Source organism: Dermacentor silvarum, chromosome 4 (genome assembly GCF_013339745.2).
Source record: "Dermacentor silvarum isolate Dsil-2018 chromosome 4, BIME_Dsil_1.4, whole genome shotgun sequence".
NCBI classification, from domain to species: domain Eukaryota; kingdom Metazoa; phylum Arthropoda; class Arachnida; order Ixodida; family Ixodidae; genus Dermacentor; species Dermacentor silvarum.
This window is the reverse complement of record NC_051157.2, coordinates 24,934,708-24,955,262: the sequence shown is the minus strand read 5'-3', so window position 1 is coordinate 24,955,262 and position 20,555 is coordinate 24,934,708. Positions and strand designations below refer to the sequence as shown.

The following is a 20,555-nucleotide window of genomic DNA, read 5'->3' as shown; positions in this document are numbered from 1 at the left end:
TCAACCAGAACTTTGGAGCCAGCTGCAGTGCATGTGACCGCCATTTCCTCGACAGAGGAAGGGCTACTAATTTTTTTATTATTGTGAAGCCACTGCCCCCTCGGTTTCCGTAGCCCGTTTGTTATACTAGTACCACTTTGAAAATAGCAGGGATCGTATTCTCAGTCGATTATTTTCAATGATGTAGAGTTTGGCATAGCATCTCATTGGGACGAAAGGCCCAATCAGATGTCTGCTAGTTTATCCAGTGAACATGCATTTATAGTGATATCCCCAAAAGTGATTGAATGAAGATATGACCCCAGTGTTCTTAATAGATATATGCTTGTGCTATCTTACTGTTTCCACAATGATGAAATAGGATCACAGCAGCAAAAAGAAGAAATAGAGGACAAGACACCCTCAAATTACAAGCTCTCAATGTAAAACTAAAAATCTTGGTTAAAACAAACTTGGTTAAGGAAAGGAATGGGCAGAGTGCTTGAATGCTCCTGCAACAGACTTAGTGGTTCTAACATGATGCACGAGTTCTTTTGCTTTTACTTCTTTTTCCACCACCACTGCCTGAAACAAATTAAACCAATTGCTCGCTTCTGCACATGTTGATGCTGCTACCAAAAAAGATGCAGTATAAAATATGTGTTCGTCAACTTCAAATCTTGCACCCATCACTGCAGACAGATATTGCTCTGTTTCGAAGAACTTTCAATGGCTGGTGCTCTAAGAGAGAGAGAAAAAAGAAATGCTGGATGGCTTGGCTTCATATACTTTATTCAGGCATAAAAAATTTTTAATTCAGAATGCCTGTGACTCAACACCCTCAGTGCTTCCTTCTTTTACAAACTGGTAGCACTATTCATCCACTCGCTTATAAAACATGAGCAAAAAAACACTACAATTTGACTGTGCCTTACACACAATCAGCATACTGTACTGTGTTGCGGCTATTTGTGTCCCAACAGGGACCACACTTAAAAGGTGATGCCACTTGGTAGTGCAAAGCAAGGTATTAGCACGACACTTCACCAACAGAGTAGCAACTGCAAAGGGGAAACTAAATTTCTATTAGCAATTTTGACAAAAATACATCCTGGCCAAATATCTGCAAAAATAATTAGATAATAACGTCATTTCCACCTTTCATGCCATGTTGCTAGTACCTCAATGTGTTTGCACTAAATTTTGTAGAAAACCTGGCAACATTGTAAGAATGAGCAAAAAATGGAATAATGCCACATACAAGATTAAAAGTAAACATTTCTGACATGTAAGCTGTTCCTTAGTTATGCATGGAGTAAGCTTATCTAGAGAAATTTACAAGAGGCAGCATGCTTCAAATTATACACAAGGCTCGTAATGCAAATTCAAGTAGCCTTTGTAACACCGGCTCACAGCAGAGGCATCTCAGTCACAAGGACAAGCCAATGGAAGCTATCGTACATGTGCATCGTGTGCACAGATGCTGCAGGTATAAATATAGAGTGCTTTACATGCAGCCACAAAACCCAAGTTTACAAAATAAAAGACGGCACATCAAAAGCAGGGTGGTCTACATAAAACATCTGTGACTGCATAAACAGTAAGCATATACATATATATTATGTTTGTATATATTTGGATGAGGTATGCTACAGCTATGTATTTATAGTATGTATAAGCCAATGTGGCACAACAGGCGAAACCATTTATACATAGCTCAGCTTTCTTTTTTTTTTTCTTTTCTTTTGCCATAGCACTGCAACGAAGATTTACAAAGCATCAAGAAGCTCGCAAGTCATTCACTCGCCCACTGCAAAGTGCTTAAATGCACTTATGTATCACTTGAAGAAAGCAGCATGTACTCAAGTGCCATCCTATTCACACCATCATCCCTGCTTATCTGAACAGCCACCAGAAACTTCCTGCCACGAAGAACACAAAAAGAGCTAAAAATTTCATAACTGTACAGACCGTTTTCCAAAGACAGTGCAGTTTATAACTTGCACAAAATCGTGGCCAACAAACTAAATGCGTTGGGACATACGCCTTCGTCACAAGGGCTAAAAACAAGAAAAGGGGGGCACTGAAAAAAACAATTCCGATGTCCCTTTAAAAAATACTTTACACATATTCTATGGATATCTCCCTTTCAAAAATAAGGACTGGCAAAGAGCCAAGAAGTAACAGCGCTCTCAGCACTCACAATTTCAGTCACAGCCAGTCAAAGGGACTCAACTCAGTCAACAAGTTCCAACTTCACATGGCAAACAAAAATCAATGGGACATCACAACGCCCCTCGGTGGCCTGAAATGGCAAGCAGTCCAGTAGCATTACTATTTTCAACAATCACTCATTCAGCGCCACCTCCCAGACGATGAGGTGACTTCGCTCACTCTTGGATATGCCCTGGTGCAGTTTCTTCTCAACCGGCGTTCCAATAGCTGCCGAGATACGGTCACCACTTGAATCTTCGTCCTCACCGTCTCCTTCAGAAAACGAAACAGCAATTTCTTATTAGTAATGCGATATCTTCAAGGTGCACTCTTTGATGTCACAAATTCACAACAAGCAAACCATCATTATAACTTTAAATGCATCATAATATAACAACTGATGTAACTGTGATGACAAAGATGAATGTCTCCAACAGCAGCATCACAAACACTTCACACAAGACTGATGTTGAAGTTAGGATACAGTGTGCTGTCCACCCTAAGTTCCACTTCAAGCTGTCTCTTCAGCGAAAATCCCCTTACAATTGCTGGAGGTGTTGGGTGCTAGCACAGTTTCAATTGTGAGACGAGTCAACATATTAAGGTAAATAGAAAACTAGTAGCACTGTCGATGTTCTCTGTCAAGCATTTCCGATAAGTATTACAAGCTAACAAACGTCAAAGATCCCTATCATACATCAAGTCTACAAAAATTGACGTTGAAATAGTGACAATTCTGAACAATTTTGTGACTTAAAGAACAAAGAAAACTACAAGTGGAACAACCCACATTTCTCCACGCACAGGATCCAAAGGCAACATGCCCACTACACTTGTGTGTCCGAGAAACTAGTAACAGCTTTCATGTGTGAAAATGTTGGCCATGAGGACTGTGAAAACTAACCAACTCTGAAGTCAATGTAGCCTTCGCCGCCAGACAAAACAAGCATGCACTTGGGAGATGCATCTTCGGAGCCCAGTGCTATGTCTCCAGCCTTTTCTTCAGATGCTCCTTCTTTGTCTGAGGAAGTCATACCGCCGGTACCTACCGAAGCAAAGATAATGAGAGATGACTTCAGTAACATAATAACTCAACAAGCCCATAAGGAGATGAATTGGGAAAATAAGGTAGCTTATATAATAAGGAAATCACCAGGGAGGCTAACAGTACTAGAAACCAAAGGAAATTGCAAGGAATGTTTTAAAGTAACATTAATTAATGCTAGACAGGTAGAGGCAGCAGCAGGCTAAACAGGTAGAGTGCTCTGTTAGAATTCTCTCAGGGTTTGTTTAGAGAAAAAAAAGACTGCTAATTAGAGAAAACTGCCCCAGCTGGTGCACCAAAGACCACATGACTACAGTAAAGTACAAATACGAAACATAGCAACATGACATAGCATAAATACTCTCTTAGATTAGTGCACTGAATTTCTGGGTTGTGAGAGAGAAATCTTATGCAACAGGGCAGCAGTCACTCTGGTATAATCGACAGATTCCTTTAATTCTCACTCAGTGATCTAGCCAGGAGCCACCATAATGAGTCAGTTATGCTTGGGTTCCCCAAACATGAACCGTGCATTTTCTAGCCCAACAACAGAACAAAAAATTTTTTCAGTGTTTATATCTTTGATGTAATAGTATGGCATGGCATGCTGACAGCCAACTTGGTCTGTAATGTTTGTCCTAGACTGTAGTCGGCATGTTTTGAGCCACATACAGCCGAACCTCAACATAACAAACACGGATATAACAGACTATTGGATATAACAAAGTAAGTAAAAATTGACTCGCCACTACTACAGTATAACAAATATATGGTTATAAGGCATATCAGATATAACGAAGATTTTTTTGTGTCAGATGTGACTTCGTTATAACGAGGTTTGACTGTATTTAATATGTCGTTATTTGCTGCTGTTCCCCAAAGCTATCTTCTTCTTTCTGGGGTTTTACGCGCCAAAACCAGTTCTGATTATGAGGCACGCCGTAGTGGAGGGCTCCGGATTAATTTTGACCACCTGGGGTTCTTTAACGTGCACTACAACGCAAGCACACGGGCGTTTTTGCATTTCGCCTCCATCGAAATGCGGCCGCCGCAGCCGGGCGATCTCGTGCTCAGCAGCGCAACGCCTTTGCTGACTGAGCCACCCCGGCGGGTCCCCGAAACTATGAAGCACGCAGAAGTAATAGTAATATATAAGTGAGGTGACAATAAAAATCTATCTACCGCCTAATTTCTGTCCGCTGTGGGGATCGAGGTGCCTTCCCGTGCTTCGTCCCCCAGCTCACGCGCGGCGCTTAGCTCGATCTCCGGGAACCGCCACCGTAACGGCAACATGGCGGACATGGCTAGCGCGCCGGACCTACTTTCTTGCACAAACCGTGCTTATCCCCCCCCCCCCCCCCCGGGGATTGGGCTTGCCTCGCAAGAACACGTCACCGGGACGTGCCCTGATTGGCCTAGCGAGCGGCGGCACCCGGGCACCCTCTCCACTCGAGCTCTCGTCCACTGAGCGCTTCCTCGGCGCGGCAGATGCTCACAGGCCCACAATGAGGTGGTTATATGAGACCTTTGTTCTCGCAACTCCTCGTTCTCGCGCTTGGCAGACCGCTACCCGGTTAGCCCTAGCGTAGCAGGCGTGCGTACTCGATCAGTCATGCGGTGAGCCTTGGCCCGTAAGCGTCGTGACTGTCGCACTGTGCTGTATCTTGGGTGAATAAACCCGTGTTCGTTAGCGATCTGACTCTGGAGCCTTCTCTGCGCCGTGTCGGAGAGTCGACGAACCCTGCCGTAGCGCATTTGTGCATTGCGGAGTGGAGGAGCGTCGTGCCCTTTCCTGACCGTTGCTCGTAGGGTAAGCCCTGTGTAAACCCATCTCCACACTGCACAGGGTGTTGAAAAAGTCTTGAAATCGTTTTTCAAGCATGCGTTTATTCCACGAGGAACCTTCAACAAATTCACCACAAAAATTTGGTTATTGGAAAGAAATCACAGATTTTTCGCTGCCTGTTCGCAAATTGTACTTGTCTGCACGTGTGTTTGAGTGAGAATTTAGGCGCAGTTCTTTTCTCGCCAGTAAGTCTATAGCTGCTCATCTGCCATTGTCAGTTAGTTCTTTTCTCGCCAGTAAGCTATAGCCGCTCATCTGCCATTGTCGGCTAGTTAGTACATCGCTTAGTGTGCACCTGATCCACATTCCCCGCCAACTACGTATTAACGAGGTTCTACTGTACAACTTGAGCTTGTTCTGCAAGTACAAATGTGCACTAAAGATAAAAATTGAAATATTATCATTTGCTAGATGGATAAATGATGAATAAATTAGCATGATACTGTTTGACATGACATAGTACAGTACAGTAGCCTGGTAACTGCAGGGTTCAAAATGTAGGGCCTTCATTTACGACCACTCACCAGGAACAGCCACAAAAAACTTGACCGAGTCCCTGTGTCCATGAAATGACAGCTGTGCTTGCGCCATCGAGCAGTAGGGCACAAAGCTTCCTGTTGTGATGTTTTCTCGACTGTCACTGTATACCCGAACGACAGCACCAGGCATCCGCACTCCGCTTGCAGACGGCGTGGTTGAGGCAGATGTCTGCTTGTTCCCTGCTGGAGCACAACACATGCGCATGCACCAAGGTTACATTCCAGTGAATGGCCACAGTGCAAGCATAATCAAGTGAACCTGTCAACAAACTTTCAAGTATAGATGGTTGGTGTATCAATACTGGCGCCTCTGCACTAGAAAGACTACGTCAGCCAGCACAGTAGCACCACAGTCCTGTCCCACACAATACTATCCTACTGCTGGGACATAGAAATGCTGAACCAAGGAAAAGGGCCAGTATTTCTCGGCCATAGGTTCCTATGAAAAGTGAACTGAATGCATCAAGCTCTGTAGCACCTTCTGTATGTGTGACAACTCTCCCCCACCCAACCACGACCTCTTTCTATAATTACTACGGGCATGCACAGTTGCAGCAGTTACAGCGAGTGGCCTGCCTTTGTGTTTAGACTATCCAGATGACTGAGCTATCACAACATATTTAGGCTCCCCGTGCTAGGGTTCTGCAGAACAGCAACCCTTTAAGAGAAGGTGGCACAAGCAGGCGCACAATAGAACACTGCTTAACGACCACTTCATAAAAACTGTAAATAAGTTCATTTCTCACTCGCGTACTCTTCAATCTTTGTATACTGCTGCTCAACAGCACTATTAACAAAAGCACATATAGTGAATGATGCTGCAGACTCTGTACCTCCATCCAATCAAATTAAGTAATCAAAATGACTCGCTTAATAAAGCCTACCACAAAGTGCAATACCTTTTCTATGTTGCCCTTATCCTCTAGTGCTCATCATATACCTCTGAATCCCGTTATCTCATCACTCCATCTGACTTCCTGCTATAGCTGACTATGTTACTGTTTTCTCGGTATCAGTCATGCTACTCTAATAGGACAGTGGTTATATGAATATGTCGAGTCCATATTTTTCTTCTTAATTTCAGCTGGAACATCAGCCTACATCTCTTATCAAATCACATCAAAGCAGCACAAAGAGTTCAGTATGAATCTCTCAAAATGGGTGAATACTGAAAGATGAGTGCACAAGGCGCGATAGGTTCTTATCGCACTTGCACTTTATATGGAACATGATGGTGCTCTGCTTCGGCGGTCGCTCTCGGTTGCGTAGCGCGCAATTTGAGAAGTGTAGACGCAAGCAGCTGCACGTAATTCAACCATTTGACCATCTGCATCCGTGGAAGTTTCCATTTATTGTCTCGGTATTCCTTTGCGGCGGCAGGGAAATTTCAGTATATTGAAATCGTGTATAAACACACTTTGTTACATTGAGGTTCAAAATAAATGGTGTTCTATGGACAAGTTATAAAAAGTTAAATACTTTGTTATATCAAGAATTTCGTTAAATTGAGGTTTATCTGTATAACATGCACTATTGTACAAGACACACCTATGAAAATTTTGGAAACAAACTGCATCTTATACACCGGGAAACATAATATACTTTGGCAGATAGAACTGAGAGTCCCTGCGCATGCACATTTGGGATATCAAGGGAAACTGATAAGTTTGAGTTAACTGAAAGCCTTCCTTGGAGCTCAACAGCTTCAAGACAGATTGAAAACACTGCAGGACAACAAAAATTTTGCTATTGAAAAGCAAATTGGGATTTTGAATGATCAAAAGTCGACTGTATGTACAACACTAACTTTGACAAAGTAAAGAAACTTGTATCTCACCTTCTGACAGTGGAACAGAGATGATGACACCATTTCCAGTACCCATCCAGAGTCGGTTGCAGGAGATCAGCAGAGCCGTGATGCGCACAAATGAGAATCCAAGCTTGCCTGTGCCTGAATGGGATGCAACAGTAAAACAACTACTTAAATCCTGTCACTGAAACTTTGAGGAACTGTAAGCACAACCCCATGCACTTCAATGTCTTCTATGATGCCAAACGGCTTGGTCCTGCCATTAGCAAAGGTGACTCAGCCCAGAAGCCCGGAATTGAAGTGACTAAATTTAAACTCGCATCAGAAATGTTAAGGAGGTAGGGGGGAGGAAAGTAAAAAAGACAACAAAAAAAGAAGAGTGCTTTTCACACACCATTTTTGGAGGAATAATTTTTGAAAATTTCTCTGAACCAGTCTTAAAGTCGGAGTTTTCAGCCTGGTGACGTTATGCCATGATCATGCATCCAGGAGCTTTGTCGCACACTAATGACAGAAATTCAGTCTGAAATTCATTACCGTTAATGTGATGCCTAAACTGAACCTTACATGGTAGAAAATGTCACATTCTTGCATTTCTACAGTTCTGTAATGCATTAAAATTTTGCCATATTGCTTTAAAAACAATCACAGATATTTCTTCCATTCCTGCTCATGGCTGGTAGCTAGATGTGATGGCAAACATAGTAATGCAGTAGATGAGAAACACAGAAGCTAACAGCAACTGTACAGGAATATAGGTCATTGTAATGAAACTGTAGAAGAGAATGCAATTGACACAACAAAAAAGGTAGTTAGACAAATTTGTGTCTCTTTAGCCAAACCATCATATTTGCAGAAAGCCAATGATCGCACAGCCCAGAAAGGCATACTAAAATTACAGCATGCCATGTGGCATAAATAGCAATGCATTGTGTAGCAGTGCTACAATTGCATAATGATGGAAACAGGGTTGCACTAGCTGCTTGGTCTTTTACTTCAATGTGGCCATAGCCAGCTTTCCCCCCCCCCCCTTTTTTTTTTTCTTTTTTTGTGAAGCCCAATCTCAGGTGGAATAACATACCCAGCATCTTGGAAACATAGGGCTCAATGTCAATGTCCTGCAGGTGCTGGTACGTATGGACATTGTATAGTCGCAGGGTACTGTCCAGTCGTATTGTCACCCAAACTCCATCTCCAACCCAGGCCATTTGTCTAATTTGGCTTTCCTTCCTTGGGTGAGCATCAAATGAGTGCTAAAAAAATGTACATAGGTGTTAGTTCATCAGTTCTTAATATATTAATATAGATGAAAACAATCTAGGCAGTATTTTCTTGCATAGGAAAACCACACCCATTCCAATATCCAACATGCATCACAATGAAATACAAGCACAGAAAAATTATAATAAATAAATAAATAAATAAATAAAAACAATGTCTCGTGTACAGCATAGTAGATGCTTAGCTTCCTCAAAATAGTCAGCACACCGTGCCAGGCACCTTGCTTGCTGGTTCTATTAAACAATAATCTTCACTTGTGGAATTGTAAGCACACTGCCCAGAAAAGTCACATCAGTGTACAATCGCACCAGGTGACATGTGATAACCTCACGGGAACGAGGAGCAGGCACATCATATTTACTTCTCCCATTAACTGCTGTTGCTGTGACACAGCTATACACACATGCACCAGATTCATCGGAAAGAAGGTAGTACCTCTCTCCTCAGCAAGGAGAACAGCCTTCTCACAGAATGAACATGAGAAGCATGTAAGAGTCGAATGGGGACAATCTATCTTGGTCTGGCCTTGTCTCTGCAAATAAGTTGATCACCTGAACATGTGTGCCGAGAAGTGAGCTGAGCCCTTTACTTCCATTGTTTGCAAAGAGGACGCCCCTCCGCTTAATGACAAATCGTTTTGTTGTTGCACAAGCAATAAATACTGTATTGCGCATACACTGCTGTTCCATATTATTGAAGCGAAAGCTTCATTACGCTACCTCGGGCAGCCGTCGGCGACTAAACAGTTTTCACCTTGAGAGCTAGAGGTCAAACCACAAGAGAGCATTAAGGCGCATTTATAGTCCGACGTTATCGGCCGATAACGCTCGGCCGAGCGTCATCAGACGCTGGGCGCGTCGGAGCACATTGGCGTCGCCAGTATGTCGAACCATCGGTCGAACTATAGCCGCTGTTGTTCTCGCCAATGTGGCATAACGTGCGCACGTTCACGCTACGTCAGACTATATTTAGGCCTGTACAGAGCCCTGAAAGGAGACATTGCCGCTGTTGCCCGAGTAGAGTTGGCCACTGTATTCATTGCAAACATGTCTGTATATCATTGGGAAACCACACCTCGGCCACAGTTCGACAATGGGCCTAGCCAGGGCAGTGAAGCTTTCGCTATCAACCAGGGTTAACCAAAGCTAAGCCACACCAATTTTTATTTGTCCAGACCCACAATGCTTGCAATTTACTTTCACTACATGTTCGGGACACGCTACAGAGTGACTGCGTTTGACTAGAACCAAAGCTTGCCAAACCATACCCGTAACATGCAGACCGCCACAGAACTTTCACAAGCACACCCAGTGAACCACAGACCATACTTCAAGCAACAGTGCTTCAAGGTTACCTAGGCCTTCCTCAGTAAACATCGTACATTAAAGCAAATATGAGCCTCAGGAATAATTTTAACACAACACAGACCTGAGCACAATGCTGTTATCGATTGTGTAAAAATGAACACAGCCACTAGCAGGCAGACAGAAAAAGAATAATTAGAAGAATATACAATAAGGATAAGGAGTTTATAAATAATAGTGTACCCACGGGCTTAGCATGCACAAAAACCAAACTCCATTGTAGGCCCTTTGCATTCTGTTGTACTCTCCTTGCATTCATTTTGTACTCCCAGCGATTTGCAGTCTCCTCTAACTTTGGGCAACCTACTTATACAAGCCCCATTATGTAAATGCATAGAGTTTATCAGAAATCAACATAATTACACTATGAAACTAATAGGCTAATAGTAACGTCTGTTCTTCGAGATGGCATAGAGGAAAACAATTTTAAGATGCAAGCCCGTGAACATTCACTTTCTCTTTCAAGTAACCCCAATCAATTGATCTTTATTCAGGCTGACCTCCACAGTGAGCGTCTTGGGGTGGACCACATGTATCCGGTTCCTGTAGCCACACCAAACCTTTGTATGGGCAACTGTCATACACCGAATCGAGTGGTGTGGCTTCCCAAGGTCAAGTAGGTGGTAGTTCCTCAGGTCCCACTGACCATCTGTGCAAAGGGCATAAATTCAGCGACACACTCTTTTAACAGGTAGTTTAACCTCGTTCATACGTTTCTGCGGAAAAAAAATATGGAAAAAAATGTACTAACCGGGAAAAATGTACGATCTGAAGCAACTAAATAATTTGACAGGCTCAACAGCAGTTGACATCTATGTAATGTGAAGTATACTGCAAATCGTTGCGGCACGAGACGCATTTTGTTGCTTCCCTATTGCGTAGCATTCTAGGACGGCGACGAGAAACCGAAATGAAATCAAGCTGGTGAGCGTGATGCTCACAGCGAGCTGCCTGCAGCAAGGAACTGCGGCATGTTTGTGTTATCGCCTACTAAAAGTGTGCCGTACACTTCCAACGGCACTACGCCCCATGCGCTGTAAAACAGATAATACTTATGGGGTTTTAAGTGCCAAAACCACGATCTGATTATGAGGCACGCCACAGTGGAGGACTCCGGAAAATTTGGACCACCTGGGGTTCTTTAACGTGCACCTAAATGTAATAAGTACACGGGTGATTTCGCATTTCGCCCCCATCGAAATGTGGCCGCCGTGGCCGGGATTCGATCCCGCGACCTCGTGCTTAGCAGCCCAACACTATAGCCACTAAGCAACCACGGCGGGTTGTAAAACAGATAGGTGAAGATGCTTATTGCAATAGGGTTGGCAGCGATAGCTGTGAATGCGGTGTGCGACGACCCGGGAAGCGATTTGCTGGTATGGGAATAGGAAACTGAGTGCGCGGCGGCATTTTTCACGCAAGACGGGCGGCTACTGTTCTCGATTGCACATGCCTCGCGCCTTTTCTTGTTTACATGAGATCTGGGGGCCGAAAAACGCATCATAGGATCACAGTCTGCAGCAGGGAACGACGCTGCGTTTGGTTTATCGCCTATTAAGAGCGTGCAGTAGACTTTCAATGGCACAACACGCTATGAAACGGATAGATGATGATGCTTATTGCAATAGGGGCGGCGCGATAGCTGTGAATACGGCGTGCGACGATCCAGGTGGAGATTTGCCGGTACCGGAATAAGAAACTGAGTGAGCGCCGGCGTTCTCACGTGAGACGAGCGGGCGAGTATTGTGGTGAAGCTGCCGTGGTAAGCGGCTACTGCTCTCAATTGTGCGCGCCTAGCACATTTTCTTGTTTACATGGCATTTAGTGGCTGGAAACCGTATCATGCGATCACAGTTTGCCGATGTATTGAACATTCTACCAAAAGATCATGTTTTCCGGGAACCTATGAACCGGTAAAAAATAAGCGTAACTCGATAGGGTCATTTCTTTTGTTCTCGATCGCGAACGTTGGCGCTGGGAAACCATATGTAACAGGATCGTACCAATGAGGTTCTACTGTACTATATTACCGTTAATTTTTCTTATTATTAATGTTTCACAGGAACAGTACAAGTTACTTATGTAAGGTTTACAAAAGTCACTGGTGGATTTAACAGGCAGAGCCCAGCAGTCACTGAAAACATGTTGTAAGTGACCATCAGTGATGCTCAAAAAGAAGCGACGCACACGAATGCACTTTTATATGAAAATGAGAGCATGAACCAACACCAATTCAAGGAGAGAAGATAACAAACAATAAAAGAATATATATAAATAAAGGAATACCTGTTCACTACAGAAATAATGAATTTATTATCTGATTTTCATGAAAATGTTTCCTTGGGTGGTCAATTTATATTTACAGCAACAAAAATATTTCTATACATTCACTACAAGCTCATAAAAAAAGAAAAGCCATGAAAAACAAGTTTTGTCAATAAAACTGCCAAGCAGGCATGTACAAAATATTCAATTATTTCATCCACCTTTACTTCTACACAGTTGTCTGAACAGACAATGAATGAAACAACAAAGAAGCTGTTTTAAGATAGCCAATGCCTCTCAAAAAGAAATTACACACACTACTTAACGTTGCAAGCAACTAACTTGTTACAACAACTGCACAGCAGCATAGGATTGCTATGTCAACCAATATTACTATAGATGAAAATGGTAACCATATGGAACATACTTTTGAACATACTTTTTAGCTTTTATATATTCTTTGTGTGGCCCCACCCTGCATGGTCACACCTATTTTATGCTGTGCAATAACTTCAACTAGATCCTAGTCAAAATACTGCTGAAGATTGAAGCAGATTATGTACAGTGTATATTTCGTTGGCCGTAATAGCAATGTAGTTAGGGCAAGGCATAAAAAGAATGGACAAACGCTGAGTGACACTGCGCGAAGATATATCAGAGATATGTTTTCATCATCATCACCATCATCAACAGCCTATATTTATGTCCACTGCAGGACGAAGGCCTCTCCCTGCGATCTCCAATTACCCCTGTCTTGCGCTAGCGTATTCCAACTTGCGCCTGCGAATTTCCTAACCTCATCATCCCACCTGACTTTCTGCCGTCCTCGACTGCGCTTCCCTTCTCTTGGTATCCATTCTGTAACCCTAATGGTCCACCGGTTATCCATCCTACGCATTACATGGCCTGCCCAGCTCCATTTCTTCCGCTTAATGTCAACTAGAATATCGTCTACCCCCATTTGTTCTCTGATCCACACCGCTCTCTTCCTGTCTCTTAACGTTACTCCTAAGATTTTTCGTTCCATTGCTCTTTGTGCGGTCCTTAACTTGTTCTCGAGCTTCTTTGTTAACCTCCAAGTTTCTGCCCCATATGTTAGCACCGGTAGAATGCAATGATTGTACACTTTTCTTTTCAACGACAGTGGTAAGCTCCCAGTCAGGATTTGGCAATGCCTGCCGTTTTAAGCAAGTACAACTTAATTAAGAGCTAAAATGCAGCATACCTTGCTTCCTATGGAATATCGCAACAGTGCCATCAGCCAAGGCTGCAAACACACGACCCTTGACATGGCTGAAAGAAAAACAGTTGCTTCGAGAAAATGTTAAACCAGTTGCTTTAGTGTGCTTGGAAACAGCGTCATTCAGCACAACCAGAAGTAGCACTAGCCCCCAGAGATAATGAATGCTATTAAGTACGAGCACCAGACAAAAACATAGTTTTTTGATGGTTCATTTTAAAACAGCGCCTAAGAAACACAGACAAGGGAGAACACCCATGTTCTCCCTTGTCCGTGTTTTTTCGGCGCTGTTTTAAAATGAATGATCCGTACCAACTAGCTCGCAACCAAACCCTTCCGAGTCACCTTTTTTGATGGAACAAAATGGTCATGTCATCTCTCACTGTGATGTCTAAACACAGTCCACATCATGTGTCACCCAGATGATGACAGACAATGGCAACCTATTATGGCAGTGTTTTATTGCACCCAAATTACCCCCCCCCCCCCCTACCTTCCTTTTATCTTTCTGGTGCACTGTTGCAATTTCTGATCTATACTGGACGAAACAGGCCAGTAATGCTCCAAATGTGGTATTGTGTTCACCACAAAGTGCAACTTCTGTGAGAAATTTGAGCATGGGAAAGCCAATATTGATAGTGTTGTCATGCATATCTGGCACTATAACCAGTTGTGATGGCTTAGTGGCTATGGCAATGCATTGCTAAACATGAGGTCACGGGATGAAATCCCGGCCATGGCGGCTGCATTTTGATGGAGGCAATAGGCAAGAACACCTGTGTACCATGCATTGGGTGCATAATGAAGAACCTCAGGTGGTCAAAATTATTTCCGAGTCCCCCCCGACAGTGTGTCTCATAATCAGAACTAGTTAATTTTGACCATATGGGGTTCTTTAACGTGCCCCTAAATGAAGAAGCGTTCTTGCATTTCGCACCTATCAAGATGCAGTCGCTGCTGTCGGGTTTGAAACCACAACCTTGAGCTCGGCAGTGCAATGCTAAGTCAGGAACAAGAATAAAAGAAAGAAGAGAAAAATAGATGACTGTGGTATTTACACATGAGAGCATAAAAATAAAATAAATAAACTTTAGGCAAGAGGCCTGCCACTTACACAATGCTTAGTACCGAGTCAGCAAGTTTAACGGAGTCTATGCACACTCTCCACTGTGCCACTGATGAATGCACGTAGATTCTGAAAAAAAAAAGGGGGTGCCTTACATTAGATCCAGCATACATCTGCAGTCAACCCCATTTATAATGAACTCGACAGTTATACGTGAAAAGTGCTCGTTGTATCGGTACTTTGTTATATGTGGACTCATTTAAAGAACGAAATGTGTTGTCGGAAAATGGCACCCAGCCTGTTCCGATCACTTGCCCATTCGAAACTAGGAGTGCAGCCGCCACCATTTTTCTTCGAGGGCTTGTTATATATTTTACTATCAGCGGGACAAGACTGAATTCTGCACACGATAGCGAAGCATTCTACCGTATTTATTCGATTATAAGGCGAGGGCACAGTTCGGAGACCCAAGAAAAAAAAAACTTAAGTATGCACACGAATATAAGGCAACATAGGGTAGCCGATGGATTATTCAGGCTCGGCAGGGATTGCCTGAAATGCTCAATTACTAACACAGCCAGAACGCAAAATGGTGACCATGAAATCGAGGAGGGGGGGGCTTCACCTTGCGGAGTGTGAGTTATCTTCAAATTTTACCTTTAAGTGTGGCTTCACGGCATTGCGAATTTTTCCTTACAATGTGGCTTTACGGCAGTGCGCACCAGTATGTCGTGAAGCCACACCTTAAGGCAAAATTTGCATATAAGGCAGGGGGTGACTTCGAGGCTAAGAATTCTGGGAAAGAATCTCGCCTTAAATTTGAACAAATACGGTAATTGGCTGGAAGCGGAAACTACTATGACGTATCGGCATTCTGCAAAGGTCTTGCCGTTACTGATGCAGCATCAGCCACACAAGCGCCGAGAGCAGCAAAGTCACGTTTTCTATGTCGCTTCTGTCAAAAAAGTATGAAGTTTGAAAGGTAGAATGTCATCGTGAACGTTTATCAGCAACAACGTAAACGAAGCATCGACGAACTGCGATCTCTCGTTAACGGCATAGTAACCACCGATTGTTCACAGCTTTGGGCAACAACGGCGAATTTTATCACGTTCACGCAGACTTGCACCACGCTAATATCGACAGCAACGATAAACTAGCATTACTTGAGTGGCCGTAGGTTCAAATTGGTTCAAATCGTCCAAATAGGCACGCACCATCACATGGAGACTACGCAATAATGAGAGTGCCGCAGTCGTGGCCTCCGATATTGCATCATCATGTGCACCAGTGCTATCTCAGAGGACACAGCCACTGTACTGCCTCACCCTGAACTACGCTGGAGACTTGCCTTAAAAGCATGGTTGAAAGCGAGTGACTCTTCTCACGGCTTGTGAAATCCGTGCACGGTACTCGCTCCTCTCAGTGGTAGTATCTTCATCACTGTTTGAATGGAGCAGGGTGTGCACTGCCGTGCGCCCAGTTCAGTCGCGCTTCTCTACTTCGGAACTTCGTGTGCGCCCTGCCCTCCCTTTACCGCGACCAGTTTTTAAGTGCTCGTTGTAACAGTATGGCGCTGCTGAAAATCGCACTTTCTATATAGGCAGGGTCAGAAAATTGTAAATGCAGTGAAATGGAGTCGTTATAACCATTGAATTTTTATGTCTGGGATCGTTATAAGTGGGTTCGACTGTATGACAAGAGTACATCTAGAATGAGCAACGAGTAGCAGAAACAGCACGAAATATTTACAAGCAAGTGGCCAGTGGTACTTGTTGAGCGTTGTTGCAAAAAGCAGTAATGTACAAGCTAAGCTTAACCCTGCATTTTCTAAAATTTGGTTGCCTTCACTGTTTCATGCACTCAGTTCAATAGGTGAATGAATGGGAAGTACTATGTTTACAGTTCCAGTGCAACATACAGACTCCCATAATACAGCACAAATGATATAGTCCTGTGCCCAGACCACCACATGCAGAGGTGGAGCCCATGCAGATGCCACTAAAACAAAGGTTGTTGGTGTTTGTAGCACTTTACCTCAAATTATGTTTAATTCAATAAAATATCAAAATTTTGGCAGGCCAGCTATGCTTTAATTTAAAGCATACTAAAACCACTGTTCAAATGAGGCTCTTTGGCTATTAGGGTCAGAGCAAGGCAGCCAAAAATAGTTCATGTGAGGAAATTTATTAGAAATTACTGGTCAAAATGTGTCCACACGGGCACATTTGTGCTGTCACCTGTACACACTTACTTACCTGACCTGTATATACTTATGGCCTGTCGCGCGGCAGTTTTGCGTGTATTCATGGGCTTCTTTCACGCTCAGAGAAACACTTTTATGTAGCACGTATTGAGCCCCACAAAGCTGTATCGGTAGTTTTTCATGTTCCTCTAGAATTATCTCATTTACACTTTTCATCTAATTATAATATTTGAGAAGTTGATTAATTAATCATGACTAATTATCTGATTAGGCGGAATGCAAAAAATACTCCGAGTATCTCCAAGCGATGGCAAACAGCATTACCTTAGTTCTGTCCAGCTACGTGGCATTTGCATATTTTTAAATCTTGCTGCATGATAGTTGGGACAGCCTGTATACAGTAGAAACCCGCTGTTACGTTCCCGGGTGCTGCGTTTTCCCGGCTGTTACGTCATTTTCAGTCAGTCCAGGCACAGCTCCCATAGAACCCAAGGCATTGGTAACCCCACTGTTGCGTTGCAACTGTGGGACCGTTCCCGCATCAAACGTTGCGAACTGCCACCCCGCGCCGGCCCGAGCGGCCATTTTGACTTCTCATGTCGCTTGGCTTGGTGGCTTGACGATGGCATTGGCCGCTTTAAGTGCCGGGGGCAACACCTATAACGTATTTTCAGTTTCCGCCAGCAAAAGCATGGCCTTTGAGATCCGTATTTGCTATCTAAAGATAGTGTCTATGACACGTTGTGGCCGTAAAATTGGTTTTGGCACATAGATGTTTTGTGTAAAGTTCAAGGGCAATAACGCTGTCGCCGCGCGCCGTATGCTCTATGTGCGAGTGAAAGCGTGCGAGGGGAGCCAGCGTCCGCATCTAAATCTTGCGCGCGCAAGAAAGAAAAGCAGGGAGGAAGCGCACCTTCTTCCGTTGCACTCGAGGCACTGGCGAGGCAGCGAGGGGGAGGGAGGGATAGCGGGCGGCGTTGTACTGTGGCATCAACTGCGTACTGCGCGGTGGTGCGCGGTCGCGCAGGCCGTATCTTGAAAGCGATCTGTGTTGGGGGCATAGTCTAGGCAGTGTAGGTGCGTCAGCGCCTCGTAGCTTTATGCATGCTGTGTGTTCTCAGCGCTCAGTTTGCGTTGAAGCGATAGACAACAGCATGAAGGTCACTTCACTCGCTGCTGCAGCGGCGCTTCCTCACGCCAGCGTTTGACAGCGCGTGTCCACGCTTATCGAGTGTGATGTGTTCATGTTTGCCTGTGGGCGCTGACACCATGCTTGTTAATATAGTTAATAAGCAAATGTTTACAAGTTTATACAGATGACAAAACTACTATCTTTACTTTGTATAGCTGTCTACTAATTTGCTATCACAATCGATGCTTCGGCTTACGGGCGAAACTAAGATTTTTTTTCACATGTAAGACTTAAAATAATATTGTGTGCAATTCAACATTACTCTCATTTCTCAATTTTTCCTGTTTCTCGGCTCTTGCGTTTCCCGGCTCTTAAGTTTTCTTTTTACGGTCCCGCGAAAAACGTATCAGCGGGATTCTACTGTATATAGCATGTAAGATGAACTGGCTGATATTAGGCAGCCAGCTAAAGTCACAAAGAAGGAGCCAAACTTCAAATGCATATACTGTCAGAAACCACTTATGATGTGCTCACATTCCATTTTGTGACCCCAGCCACATTGTGGGCAGCACGCTGGACATTTTCTCCAGCTGATCATACGCCAGGTGGTTGTCAGTGGGCAGTTCGGAGATGCCATCCTTGACAATGTCAGGTGGGGCGCCCTCCTTCAATAGCACCCAGGGTCGCCGGGGGCCACCCATTCGTTCCTTGCCGCCCTGGCTGTTTCCCCCTGTTGCAGCCGACTCCTGGCTAGCACCAGCAGCTTTGGCCCTTTCCATTTCTTCAAGTGCTGAGCAGTGAAAAAGTCAAGCCCAGTTAAGGCAAGCTTCATGACATGTGGTATTGATTCACTGTATACTATAACCATACTGAAATCAGCCTGACAATTTGCTCCACATATAACAAACTTTTGCCAAGTGTTTATACGATGTGGATGCACATTAACCTGAAAGCAAAACCAAAGAAAAGGCCTTCACAGACATAGAAAAGTGCAGCAATATTATACAACGAATGAAATGCAAGCACAGGTGAACCTTAATTCTAAAAAGCAAAGGGACAAAATGTACAGCCCCTAGTTCACACATCTAGAGTGTGGAAGCAGTGTGCTCTGCCACGCATCAGCACCTTCTAGCTAAGTGCTCCTGGTTCAAGACTGCTTTGTTTCTGTGCATTTACTGCCAAACGCGCCTACCCGGTAAAGGTGACAGCTGCGGTGATGAATGACGGGACACACACAGTGATGAGGCACCGCCTTTGTGTGACTCATCTTAAGAAAGCATAATGCGCAAGGAAACAAGGACAAAAAAAGAAAAAACAGAAGTGATGAGAAAAGTACCGTTCTAGTCCAGCCGTTCAGTGCTTACCCAACCACTTCTGTCCTTTCATTCTTGTTTCTGTTGGCACTTTGTTTTCATATGATTAAAACATACCACTTGCCTAGCTAGTACTAGGGCTCCCTTAGATAGGCTGACTGATAAGCTCAAGCTAGGTGAAATAAATGAAAACAAAGACACATGAATAGACAGATGCCTGTTTGGTAGTGCATACCCCAAAGCAACAGAAGCAGTGTGTACTGAACTGGAGTATGCACTGACGAACATCAAAACACACTGTTCGCTCAGTCTAGACAAGTATGCACGGAGCTGTACGAACACTGAAGAAGCATTTCAATATGAATTATTCCAATAAATACCATAAATACACAACAATGAGTGCAAAAATGCTTTCACACAGCCAACCTGGCACACAACAAAATACATACTTATCAGGTACTCTGAAGTATGCATGGTTTCGTCTAGCTCCACATATAAAAATGCATCTCTCTGCCAAGTTAGCCTGCATTTGCACTAGCTTCGTGATCAAAGTTTAAAATGAGGATGTTACCAAGTACTGTGCTCCAAGCCACGATTATGATGGTCTCTCATCCATTGATGTCTTTCATGTTTTACTACAAGTATATGACATTGAACACAACTTAGCCATAGTTGCAGCAGCTACAGTGAGAGTGTGTTGGTTGAATTCACTGCTGATGCATGGCCGACATGGCTGACATGGGTGAGTGAGAAAAAATATGTGCCTCCTACTTAGTTTTGTGAAATTGGTGCACATCAATTATGTCACTATGTGGCATACTTGGTTGCCCACGTACTTGCCACAGAACTTTCCACTTTCCAGTGAACAAAGCCACGACACATGCCCTACTAGACTGAAAGGTAAGTCACGGCATGGACAACAAATCCTTGTTTGTAGCCATTTCTTAGCCCTGTTAATACAAGTAACAGCCTTCTGTCATTTGTTGGCTAACATTTTACATAAAAACATGACAAATTCCTTTTGTGTCGGCATGTTTTCTTTGTTTCAGGCAGCCTGCTGTTGTCAGCTAATGCCATGATGTACTGAATGCTCTTTGCATGGTAACAACACCAATTTTAAAACCCCACAAGGTTTGTACAACTTAAATGAAAGAAGCCGAGAAATTTCTTGTAGGCACACATACCGTCAACTGCCTCTGCAACTGCTCCAGCCCCTCCTTCCCCTTCTGAAGAAAGTAAAAAGAAGAGGGGGGAA

The 20,555-nt window shown here is 43.7% G+C and overlaps 1 protein-coding gene across 1 annotated transcript in view; it reads right to left on the bottom strand.

Annotated features, from left to right (window-relative positions):
• Positions 1–750: 750 nt before the first annotated feature.
• Positions 751–20,555, bottom strand: part of LOC119449637 (C-Jun-amino-terminal kinase-interacting protein 4-like) — a 56,920-nt gene continuing 37,115 nt past the window's right edge. Inside the window, 10 exon segments of the mRNA XM_049665340.1 lie at positions 751–2,466; positions 3,098–3,238; positions 5,609–5,806; positions 7,461–7,574; positions 8,515–8,686; positions 10,579–10,727; positions 13,569–13,636; positions 14,698–14,778; positions 18,522–18,777; positions 20,485–20,526. Of these exon segments, the coding sequence (XP_049521297.1) occupies positions 2,327–2,466; positions 3,098–3,238; positions 5,609–5,806; positions 7,461–7,574; positions 8,515–8,686; positions 10,579–10,727; positions 13,569–13,636; positions 14,698–14,778; positions 18,522–18,777; positions 20,485–20,526 (1,361 nt within the window). The 3' untranslated portion in view covers positions 751–2,326.